The sequence below is a fragment of the Parasteatoda tepidariorum genome, chromosome 1 (genome assembly GCF_982258835.1).
Source record: "Parasteatoda tepidariorum strain Cologne lab strain chromosome 1, Ptep-v5.0, whole genome shotgun sequence".
Lineage (NCBI taxonomy): Eukaryota > Metazoa > Arthropoda > Arachnida > Araneae > Theridiidae > Parasteatoda > Parasteatoda tepidariorum.
Genome location: NC_141755.1, coordinates 7,040,528 through 7,053,738, shown reverse-complemented (window position 1 = coordinate 7,053,738; position 13,211 = coordinate 7,040,528). Strand labels below are relative to the sequence as shown.

General features: G+C 29.5%; 1 protein-coding gene across 1 annotated transcript in view; it reads left to right on the top strand.

The window, feature by feature from the left end:
- The window catches only part of LOC107437203 (nose resistant to fluoxetine protein 6), a 66,938-nt gene that overhangs the window by 35,496 nt on the left and 18,231 nt on the right, over positions 1-13,211 (top strand). Inside the window, exons 4-6 of the mRNA XM_043048748.3 lie at positions 10,103-10,190; positions 10,744-10,853; positions 11,840-12,022. Coding sequence (XP_042904682.1) covers positions 10,103-10,190; positions 10,744-10,853; positions 11,840-12,022 — 381 coding nt within the window. The remainder of the gene's footprint in view (positions 1-10,102; positions 10,191-10,743; positions 10,854-11,839; positions 12,023-13,211) is intronic.

Below are 13,211 nucleotides of genomic sequence, written 5' to 3'. Positions count from 1 at the left end.
TCGAACCCTGACTGCTGCTAACCTCTGGGCTACCACGAACCCAGAAAACCATATTTTTACAGAACTCGATGTAAAAAATACTAATTAATTCGTTACGACTCTTTTTTCTACAATAATTCCTTTTATTAAAAATAAAGATTTATTTTTTTTAATTAACAAAACGGTAATTATTGTGAAAAATTTCGGAATAGATTCAAAAGGATAAAAATTAACTCGTTACCCAATAAATCACGCTATTTCCTTTATGAAATCAAGTTTAGTTAAACTTATTGTTTTCTCAAATGCGATAGCAAGTAGTAGATCAAGGACATCACAGTCAACTATTTTTTACAGATTTAAGGTCAGTCCACTTCGTATTTTTAAAACTCCCTTTACTGCACAGTCAACTGACCTTTCTTTTATACACTACTTGAAAGTGACCTTTAACAATTAAACTTTTTTATTTCACATTGCATTTTTTGACCATAGTTAGTTACATGAGATTTTAAATTGTAACATTAAAAAATAAAAGCGAGGAATTGTTTAAAAATAATTAAAATTCGTTTAAAAAAATTTCAATTAGTTCATTTAGGGGGAACTTTGAATAATGATTTTTTTCTCTCATAAGTGGAACATTAGGCATTGTTTTAAATTTAACATTACATGAATCTGTTTTTTTTTTCAAATGTTTATGATATATAATAGTTATCTCAAAATCACTGAATCACTCTTTTAAAATAAAAATTACTTAAAAAATTGCAGGATAATATATTTTAAAAAATTGCAGGATAATATATTTTAGTTATTTGGATTTTACGGTAAAATGGATTTTACGGTAAAATGGATTTTTCGGAAGATGAACCCAAAGTGTTGGTACTTAATTGCAAAATTTGATCTGGAATATTTTACAGTATGGTTGAATTCAGACTGTTTCGATCTACATTAAGCCTCTACTTTAAGCAGTAATTTGATTTGAAAATTTTTACATTTTATGTTTGCGTGAGAAAGGGAGAAGAGAATTTTCAATTTAAATTTTTTAATATATTCTTAGTTTGCATTTATTTCTCCCCAAGAGTTTAAGGCGAAACTTTAACCCTTATACCAGATGAGGTAGAGTACACTTTAGGAAGAGTATTTTCAACATTGAACCATAAATCAGCAAGATTACTGTAAACTCAATAGTGTGCTAAATTGAACCATGTTTAAATAGAAGTTGAACCATATGTGCAGTCAAGTTTAACATGGTTTCATATCCACGATAATACGATTCTTTCGGAGTAATTCTGTTACTCCGAAAGAAGATTGCAGTCAATTTGCTCTATATTATTGTTTAAAAGTTTTTAAATTTCTGAGAGTTTATTGAAGCACTCATTCCATAAAAAAATTATTTAAAAATCTCTTTTCCTCATATTTGCCATCTTTTTTTGGCAAATCTCATAATATCGCGTTCGAATCGGAATTGAAATATTAAAAAAAAAAACATCTCATGAAAATTTTATGCAGTATCAAACTGTTTTATGTCCAAAATAGCATCTTTGAAAGCATTTTCTAAAACATATGAAAAATATAATACTTATAGAGGAAATTAAAATCATTTGTGAAATATAAAAGGAATATTTAATTTTATGTGAAATGCATTGCTATTCATCGCAACAAATTTTTCCGACAACGTTTCTTTTATAACCTTCTATTCAATGTTCTACGACAGCAGCACATACATATTAACTTAAATTTTCCCTGAGGCAGTTGGTTAGTTGCACCTGAGAGATGGTGAAAAGTTCTTTTTTAAACGGCTAGTTTCAGAAGTACATTTCATGTTTACATAATTTTTTCCTCCACGTATTCCAAGGTTTAGGACTAGTAGAAACTCTTAGCTCCTGGCATATATTTTTGAAAAATTAGCTGCCTTTTTCTTATTGCAAGATATATATCTATCGTCTTTAAACAGTAAACATTAGTAGGGTAGGCTCTGTTCTCTTTGTCTTTCTTTGATGTCCATTTTTCCAGTTTTTCTATCTTTTTAGATGTCGATTTGGTTGTGTGGTTTTTAAACTATGATTGACTCACTAATAAGAGATTCCACTAACTCATTACCTTGCAATATGATTAACAGGAGGGGAAGAATATGCCCCTTTGCAATTCTCACTTCGATTTAGTTGGCTGTTTATTTTCGACAAGGGTGAAGCTGACCCCAATTCATCTACTTTTTAGCAAGTAAAACTATAAAAACCTTTGCGAGATCTAAAAAAAAAAAAAGAAGAATGAAGTGATGAACCTTAGACCGCATGTACCTTGGACCAGTGTTGCTATTTGCTGCAGATAGTGGAGAAATTTAGCATTGAGTAGTTAGTACCTGTCACAACTAGTACTATAAGCTGTATTGGTGTATAAGGAGTTCCAAGAATGTGCTTCGGAGCTTTTTATTTTTATTTTTCAGTTGATTAGTAATTCTTTAATTAATTTTTTTTTTGAAAATTAAGCCCTAAAATTTTTAGATTTTAAAATAGAACTGAAGTAGATCTGCATCAAAAAAATAAAATACTATTATCATTACTCTTTAAGCTAAATACCAATTATTTTCTGTTACTTTTATTGGAAATCTATACATCTATACATAATAATAAACGCGGCTGTGTGTGTGTGTGTGTCTGTAATCACAATATATCGCCCCAGAAGCCTCGCCCGGGCACGAAACTCGGCCCATAATTGTGTTTTCACATAATGAAGAAGTATTTTTTTTCTTTTTCAAAAATTTTGATTAGTTATTTAGTTATCAGTCATTTTGTAAGTCTATGCTTTTCGTCTGCTGTTTCGTCTTCAAAGAGCCATATTCAATAAATTATTAAAAAATGCATATACTTTTCCCCACTCTTATAAATGTATGCTAATGCGAACCTCACAATTGAAATATTAATTTTCGACAACTTAAACCAATAATATACGAAGGAATTAATAATTTAATTGTAAAGTTCGCATTAGTTTACATTTATTAAAGTGGAGAAAAGTTTAACTTTCGTATTAAAAATGTGGCAACATATTCGATACGTAAATAGAACGCTTCGCTTTGATATATTTGTCGCTGTTCATAATTGTTATAATAAGTTTTTCTTCTTCTTTCCACGCTCTATTTTTTTTCTGAAGCGAAGACGATAATTTTTATAGCGATATTGTAGTACTTTGTACAACTAAAAATTCTTTTCACAACACTTTAAAAATATTTACTTTATTTTCTTTATATATACAGAGAACAGTCGGCAAAGAATTCGATTAGGTTGAAAAACATTTCGCTAAAAAGGAACGAATTCCAAAAGAAAAAATAAACAACTTAAAGAATAAAAATGCTGATGCCAGCCAATTTTTTGAAAGTTAACTTAGAAATAACAAACCAAACGATGTTAAATAACAAACCAAACTATGTTAACAAAATGACGTAGAAAGCGCAACTAGATCAAAATTATACAAGCACAACTAGATCAAATTATAATACCTGAGTGCTTGACGTAACAGATATAGAAATAGAATTTGATACCATAAAAAATTATATAGAAATAGAAATTGATACCATAAAAAATTTATTCGTTTTCGTGTTCTTTTCATGTATTTAGCATTTTAGTTTTTTTTTCTTAAGCGTTGTAGCTATATAATTTCAAACATCCTCAAGAGCTATAATACATTTGCAGCAGAACTGGATATGAAGACAAAATTGCTGGACAGGAACACTTTAATTGTCCACTAATCTTCAGATTTCCTGCTATGTTTTAAAAAACTTTATTTGTGAAAACCTTCAGCGTGACGGACAGCTGGCCGCCTTAGGCGGCTAGTAATAAAATAAATGAAGGTGTATTTTTATTTTACCTTAAACCAAGTATGTGCAACAGGTCCAATAAGCATAAATATATTTCGCTATGAGTCATAGCACTCATAATGGTACATATAAAAAAATTTATAATGTTAATAAAACTTTAAATTATTGAAATACCTTTCTGATATATAGTAATAAGCATGTAATCCAAAGAATAATATTCAAGGAACCAAGGTGCAACATCATGTTGTATCTTGATCTGATTTTCTTCGCTTAAAAAAAATCGGAAACAAAATTCTGAATTGTGCACTGTAAAAAATTCCAGATTACGATAAAGTGTCTAAAGTTCTTTAAGTGAATCATCCATTTTTACCGTAAATTCATTTCTGCCGTAAAATACTCTACCGTATTTTTTTCAGAAATAATTATTTAATAAGAGTAATTCAGTGATTTTACGGTAATTATTGTAAAAATTACGGTATATCAGATTTTTCATTCCGTAGCATATTCAGATAAAAACAAATTTTACGGTAAAATGTACCGGCACTCTGAATCCCAGTATTTTTTTACTGTAAAATCTGTAGTTTTTTACAGTGTAGGACAAAATTTGTTCATGAAAAAAATATATTAATAGACACCAGTAAAATGTCTTTCCCGCAATTGAGTTATTACTTTGATTTATTACTTATACATTAAAAAAAATATAGAAAAATAATTAGAATTATCCCAAGGTCTAATACTCTCCCCTGCAAATGATGAAAAATATATACTACAATAATGCCTCCAAAATACTACATACTATCAATAATATATACTGCAACATATGCTATAATATAGCAATATATACTATCAGTTACTGCGCATACAATATTTTAGCTTTTTCTTTTGTTAGTATAATGCTTAAAAGTCTGTACCTCATATGACCCCAACACGAAAAAAGAGCGTACTATGTGTCTATATATGATATTTTTTTTAAAAAACACATTATGACCTAACAAGTTGTTAAGTTTTTAAGAGATTTGAAACCCTTCACAGACTTTAATTGCTTGAAACGGTATTTATATATTATTTCATGACTATAAAATTTTAAGTACCTTCAATAAAATAATTTAAAGAACAAGATGCTATAGTTTGGATCTTAAAATTCCGCACGATAAAAAAAATAATAACTGTCTACAAAAAATATTAACAACTTTCTCTTTGAATGCGTCAGGCCTTGATATTGCTAAGTGACAATATCATTTTATACTTTTCAAATAAGTACGTGACGTTTCAATAGCAAAGTATTCTACAACTTGCGTTTTATTGACCATTTGCAACAGTAAGAAAAACGTGAGTATTTTAATAACTTGATGCTTATAAAGCCTAACCTTGAACCCCTTTGTCAACTATTAAATTTCAACAAGCATATCTCTAAAACGATCCGTTAAAACCCGTACCCCTATTGCCTGGTATGATATAACCAACTACGATATCAAAAACGATGAGCATGCGAATTTGGCGGCAACTGTACAGAAGAAATGTCAGAAGGTTACATTTTTGACAAAGCTTTCATTCATTCGAAAGTGATCCATGGGTTAACATGGAAATTAATCAAAATTGCTTTTAAATTGATGAATTCTATTTAAAGTTGCTGAAATTCATTTTCCGGATGTTAAAACCTTGTCTGACACAAATAAATGATTTGTATTACCATATCACGAATTTAGCATTCCGAAGTATTAGAAAATGTCCCCAACGATGACGTGTCAATCTTACGGGTCACGAGCCACCTTATAATTAAAAACTTATAAAATTATCATTATTAGCCACGTGAATATAAAAAAACGCTTATTTTCAAGACTTTGTAGAAAATGGGCGCCTATTTTTACACAATTGAAACATATCGACTGTTATTGCCTATTTGCATAGTATTAAAGCTAGAAAAGTTTTTTAATCAAATAAGTAAATATAATGTTTATTGAAGTTATACTTCTTATGCGACTTCCAACAAGGTTGCGTTAAACGTTTAACGCTACATTTTTATTGGCCGGGAAATCACGTGGTAGGATCCAGTTTTCCCTCATTCATTTCCATATTGTTTTGGTTCTCACTAGCATAAAAATAATAAAAGTCATAAAAGTATTGTTTTTCTATAAATATTTTTTTAGTTTGATTTGATACACATATAATTTAATAGGGTAGTATTTTTTTATTTTCAAATTTAGTGGATAACAATTGGGTATAATATGAAAAAAACACAACTACTTCGATTTAGTAGGAACAACATATGACGCAATGCTAAACGAATGGAATTTAGTTGTTGTTTATTTAGTTATTGTTATTAGTAGTTGTTGTTATTTGTTTTAGTTGTTGTTGTTTATTTAGTTGTATTTAGTTTCAATAACTTTTCTTTATAATGCAATAAAATCTGGCGAGCAGCTGTTTAAACGATCGAACACTTCGTTTGTTTATTTGTGGCTTGAAGTTAGGCTCGCAGAAAATGCCGTTCATGGGTTAAATTTAGTAGGAACAACACAACCGGTGACGCAGGCTATATTATACCCAATTGTAAAAAATGAGTGAAAACAATCCCACGGACAATGCGACGGATTTAAGGTTACGTCAAGGTACGTCTCTTGTGAATATCAATTGATTGTTAGGTTTTCTCTTTTGAAATTACATTATGACGCATTCGCATACATTATTAATACAAATACATTTTCCATGGCGAAACGATGAGGCAACAACAAGCACTTCCACTGGTTCAAGAGGTCCACGAGGGAAAAATGCACAATATTACCGTTATTACAGAGCACGGAAGAGAGCGAAGCAGGAAAAAGAGTCGTTGAATAGAACTAGTGATCCTTCTACGACTGCTGATTCTTCTACAATTAACGTCGCAGGTTACGAAGTTTAACTTCTTCCGTGCGGAGGGACTGCACGCACTGTTTTTTTTTTATTTATATAACTTTTAATTGATCCTAATTGCAGTTTAAAATTTTATTGCTCATTTTTTACACATTATATAAATTCTACACTTGCTACATCTTTTTACAACAAAAAAAAGAAATCGACGAAAGTATGTTTAGTAGATATATGATATAATATTGTTTAAGGAAAACAATTACAAGACGTTTACAAAAATAAAATAATTTTTTTCTGAAATTAAAAGGTATGAAGGAAGATTTTGAAAACTTTAATATTATTTTTTTTATCCTATACAACTTTTTCACGTTACAGAGTTTGTGACAAACAATCTCATAACAGAGATTGTGACAAACAATCTCATTTCAGAGATTGTGACAAACAATCTCCTAACAGAGATTGTGACAAACAATCTCATAACAGAGATTGTGACAAACAATCTCATAACAGAGATTGTGACCAACAATCTCAATACAGAGTTTGTGACAAACAATCTCATTACAGAGATAGTGACAAACAGTCTCATTAAAAAGATTATGACAAACGATCTCATTACTGACAATGGAACATACAATCTCATTGCAGAGATTGTGACATTTTCGGCTCACTCCAAAGATGATATTACTATCTGCGACAAAAAAAATTTAAAAAAACACTAATAATGAAGTTTTTAAACTTCTTCCAAAAATTTTAATTTTTTCAAGTTTATGCTTGTTTACATTTACTGTTTTTTTAATAAAAACTTACCTCAACTATTAAAAACTCACATAATTCCTAAAATATAAAAGACGGCCAAAATCAAAAAATAAAACCAAAGTTCTCTTTTATGAGGAAATGAAGAAGATCATTTATTACCATGCAATGTCAAATTAAACATTTACTTGCTTTGTATTCATTTGCAACCATCTCATATCTAAATGGAAACGGAATAACAACAAAAACGTATTTAAAAGCAGCAAATAAATACATTATCCTTGAAATTTTAGAAGACTTAGCGTTTTGACCTTTCAATTAGAAATCAAGATAAAAACTCTGTAGTAAACATATTATATCAGCGATGCATTCTAATGTAGAAAAAGGGTACGCTTAAGCATTTAAATTTTAAAAAAATACCATCCATTCATCTTTTCCTTCGCATGCGTAAGAAATATTAAGATGTTATCTGTAAGACAGATGAGTCCTGCAAATTGAAATTCGTATCTTAAAATATTAAAATTAATCATGAAGTATATTGAAAATGGAATTTATTGAAAATTTATTGTAAATAGAAACAGAAAGATTTTCTTTTAATTAAAAAAAAATACATGTTATGACTTCTATTTGAATCGTTCTGATACCAGATATGAGACAATACTCAAAACACTTTTAAATTTACTGCAAAATTATTGAATCCCCCTAAAAAAATTTCACCTTCATTGTTGTAGACAACAATTGTCTGCAGACTCAAGTATTTAGTTTAAAGTTCAAGATTTAATCCAGTTTTTCTCTATTCATATTCTTTTCCCTTGTCTTGGAAGATTACTCGACTTCTAATAAATCTATTAAAATGAAAATTGGTAACTATTTTGAGTCTAATATGTCGCTTAAATTTGTTCTACCACGGAAATATTACTAAATATTAAATATTTTATATAATTTTTGGTGTAAGAAATTCTAAATATCGAATGAATTAAGTTTTGTTTTGAACTGAAAAAGTACTTTTTGTATTTCATTTCATTTGAGCTAGCATGGTTTTCAAAGACACATATTTGGCTGTCCATTGAAACTTGTTACAAATCCTTAAAATGATTTTCATGACTATTTTCGAGCGAATCAGACGACATAGTAGTTTGTAGCGTTATATATATGTATATATATATATATATATATATAAATAAATAAATTTTTAAAAAAATACAGTAAAATTTAAGATTTGGAGTCATTTTAAGGTCTCTGGGACATGTGGGAAAATTTTTGAAATTATAAATGCTGTATAATATTATTGCTGTTTAAGTGATAAACCATTATACTTTTAATGATTGTGTGTTTGTCCAAAATAAGAGATGCTTCGTAAGAGTGTAGTAGTAAAGAGATATTCAGGAAAAAAGGAAAGGGCATTTTTTTTAGTTTATTAAGTCCCCATGAGATGAATTTTGAATCTTTTGAATAACTTTTGCAATTTATTATAAACATAAAAACGTAAAAAAATGCATTTTCAATCTCCAATACACATATTATGATTGAATATTTAGAGAGTCGAAGTCTCTTAATCGTTAAATAAAAAATATCTAGATAACGAGCGACAAAATAAGCAAGCAAATTATAAAATGGAGAATCCTTGAGACTTGGGTGTCAGTATCTTCAGTTTTTATTCAGACATAAATTGTCTAATTAATATCGTCCTGAAGTGTTCTATTATATTTTATAATGCTAGAATGAAATGTACTCTTTTTTATATTATTAATTAAATGTTATTGTTTGCAATTTTAGTAATTACTTTAAAATGTTTTCTATGTCACATAACAAAGGGCTTTTTGCAATACAACACTCGGAAATAATAATACACATCTATATATATATATATGCATTTCTCTTACACGGCAACAAAAAAAAGCCTCATTACAACTCCCCGAATGGCACAGCTAGAAAATCGACTAATGATTGCAGCTAAAAATGTCACATGCCAAATCTAGCTGAGATGGCTATAATAGCGATATATAGCGCTTTTAAAAACGGAAACTGAAATAACCAGAGAGAGCATAAGCTAGGCAGAAGTGAGTAGTCTTTGTCGATAGATCTCTATTTTAGTATTTTGTCGAAAGCGCTTTTTTTCACGAATTTATTTGACGATTTTTGATTTATATCACGAATTTATTTGTTTTACTAGAATTTATTTGTTTATGCAGGTTTTTCCATTGCAATTCACTTATTTCAATTTTAATAGACTTAATTATAGCCAAAATTTTAACCTTTTTAAAGAGATATCAGTTTTAGAAATTTTATCTTAAGATTTTATGCTATAGCACATTTCTAATAGGTTTAACGAATTACATGTCATTTATTTGAATTCAAATTTATTTTAAAGACTTAGTATTTACTAAAAAGATGTAATTTTTTTTTTAAAAAAAAGTTGTTATATGGATTTGAATGATTGTTTTGAATTCTTAGAATTTTGTGCATTTGCAATGTACCTAAGTTAGTAGCGAGCGAAGCGAACTTGGTTTGCGAAGCAAACCATATAAAATTACGTAGCAATTTTGGGGGGTTGGCGAGCGTTAGCGATCAGAGGGCGCAGCCCACTAGTTTAATTTATTAAAGAAACCTACCATTCATGCACATTTTCTCTGTTAATTATTAGATTAATAACAATATTTTCCTTATCTGTTCTATTAATATCACTACTGAGCAATAATAATAATAATAATAAATTTTCAGTTTCAGCTATGGTTCGATTTTCAGCTACTGCATTGCGATGTGAAACAGACGAGCCAAGACCAATAAAACTGGAACAAGTTGCAGTTCTGTAAGTATATATGTGGATTAAGCCAATTTTATTTTATTTTTTATATGCTCCCGGAGTAAAAATAAGTCCTACCGAGAAAAATTATAAATGACATAATTTAATACCATTTGACTCCACTTCTAGACTCAATAAACGACTGGATTTGGTATAAAAGTGAATCCACCAGCTTTTGCAAATACGTCTCATCCAGTTGCTCTTTGAAGATTTGCGAATCTAGCAAATTGCGGGTGTGCTGGATTCAAAGTTTCACCCAATGCTGCAGTCATTTTCAAGGTTATCAGTATACAAAGCTTAAGAATCAGTATATTTAAGGTTAGGCCATCGAACCAATGAGATTTTATCTTACTACATGAAAATCTGATCATTGAATTGAAAGTTATTATGGTGTTCAGTTATTTTCTTACTTTGGGAACTGAGCAATAAGAATTTTAATGAAATTTTTTGTTTCTTAATTCTTTATTTCATCTCTTTTTTTTTCTAAAGTATATTTTGAAATCAGATATATATTCAATGATGCTTTTGTGCCACCTTAATATTCAATTTTTTTTTATAGTTGTGCGATTGGTTTCCTAGTGCTTCTTGTTATGGCTGGAACTTCGTTAGAAATTCTCCACCGCTTTCGAACAGGGGAAACAATGAACGATGCAATGTTACAAAATGAAAGTATGTATCTTGCGACATTTTTTTTATTTATTTAAGACAAATGAAATTTTATTATAAGTAAAAAGTAGTTTTTTTTATTTTTGTATATATATATATTTTTTTTTTTGGTTCAGTTGCTATTGGTTAATAAAATAATGCTATGGAAGTGAATTGAACTAGTCGTCTTTCTCAAGTAGCTTGGTCATCCTCACGAACTAGTCTCTTTGTGGCTCCTTACTGCTTGCATGATATAATATTTTAGTTATATAACATTTTAATGATTTATATGAAACAAAACCTTCATGTGCAACTGTATTCGATTTTAAACTAACTTACATAATATTCAGCGAGTAACCCATAATTCTGAAAAGTTTAAGGGAATTGGTCAGAGAATTCTCTGTTTAACGGCGCTCAAATTAATACTACTTGAGAAACGATATGTTGTATGATTTCGGCTGATCCTTTATTTTAGAAAATCTCAGAAGACGACAGTTCTTTGTTTAAAGAAAGAAGTTTTTAGCGTATAAAAAATTTTTATCTGATTGAAGCGTTTTTCTGTAAGGAAATTTTTTGAAGAGAATGTTTGTAATTGGGTTGAGAAAGACGGAGAAGATGACCAGGAATGAAATTTTTACATTTGTGGTGATAATATTTTAACAGCCGAATTAAATTTGCGTGGACAATATAAATTAAAATGACGACGAAGAAGGTGACGTTGAAAATTACGTAATAAATTAGTCATCGTGGCTTTCTTATAATGATGCAACAACTGCTATTGACGTTGCAAGAAAATATATTATCTCACACAATCGAAATGAGATAAGTGCCCGTCAATAATAAAGGTGGCTCATTATTGTTGGGCAGTTCATCAAACAACTAATATTGATATTAATTTGTATCATTTTACTTATTGAACTCTCTTAGCTTTACCTTATGTATGATATTATTAATTTATTTCTGATCATATTAATCATTGAAATATTGCTCAAGTAAATTTTGCTTTTTAGGTTTTTTCGCAAAATTTTTCCTAGCATTTTCTGTTGGAAAAAATACTCGAAAATTATTCTCTTTAGAACCGAGTGACACGCCTATGATAAGCAGCATAAGAGGAATAAAAGTTGTGTCTGCCTGCCTCTACATTGTCGTGTGGACATATGCCACTCCAAATGATTTCCATTTTTTCAAATACCGTAAGCAACAATTTTGGCATTTCAAATTTATTTTATATGCATTCTAAAATTAAACTATATTACCAACTCATTTTATCCGTAAATTTTCATCTTATATTTTTCGTTTGCATTACAACAAAATTCTTATCAATTCTCCAAAAATAACTCCGCGCGATAACATTTGCTCTCTAAACTTATTTTTTTCCAGGAATTTTTAAATTGTATTTGTTATTTTCATTACAGAAAAATTCTCCTTATTCAACAAAAAATAGCTCCAAGCGTAAAATCGGTTCTCTAAAATTAGCCAATGCGTTAAACTTATTTTTAAAGGCATTTGTTGTTTTCATTGCACCAAAATTCTCCTCCATTAACCAAATAACTCCACAAGTAAAATCAGCCCATTTGTAAAACTTATTTTTTCCTGCAATTTTTATCGTGCATTTGTTATATTGCATCTAAATTCTCCTCAATTTAACAAAGATAACATCACGCGTAAAATCAGTCCGTCAAAATTAGCCTATGTGTTAAACTTTTATTTATCGTGAATTTTTATCAAGCAGTTGGTTAAAATTCAATGGATACTTTTACATTACATCAAAATACTCTTCGATTCACTAAAAATAATTAAATAGACGAATTTATTAAAAAGACTAATTGACAATGGAGCCAAAAGTCTCTACTGCAACCAATTCTGCAAATAATTGGTGATTGAATAACGATTAAATAAATAAAAAAATGGAAGAGAATGAGAAACCAGCGAGTGACGTAGTGTGGGTATATCGATCCTAATTGTTTGTTGAAACGTGGCATTTGTTTAAGTTAACAACGTTCTTTCCATTCTATTTCGAGTAAGACAAGCGCGTCAAGTATCAATTTTCTTAAGTGACTCATTCTAAATTCTTTCACAAAGATTCTTTTTCAAAGATTTCAATTCTTTCACTAGATACTAGGAGGCTCCGCCCCCTGCTCGCTAACGCTCGCCAAACCCCGAGAATTGCTACGCAATCCTATGTGGTTCACGCCGTGAACCATGGCTCGCTGCGCTCGCTCGCCAATGAACACAATGTTCTAGCACAAAGACATAATATATTATCATCAAAGACATAGTATTTTATCATCAAAGACATAGTATTCTACTTATGTAGATGAATTCTACCAATGTTCTTATTGGCTTTTAAAAAAGTATATTAGCTATTTAGATTGTACATGG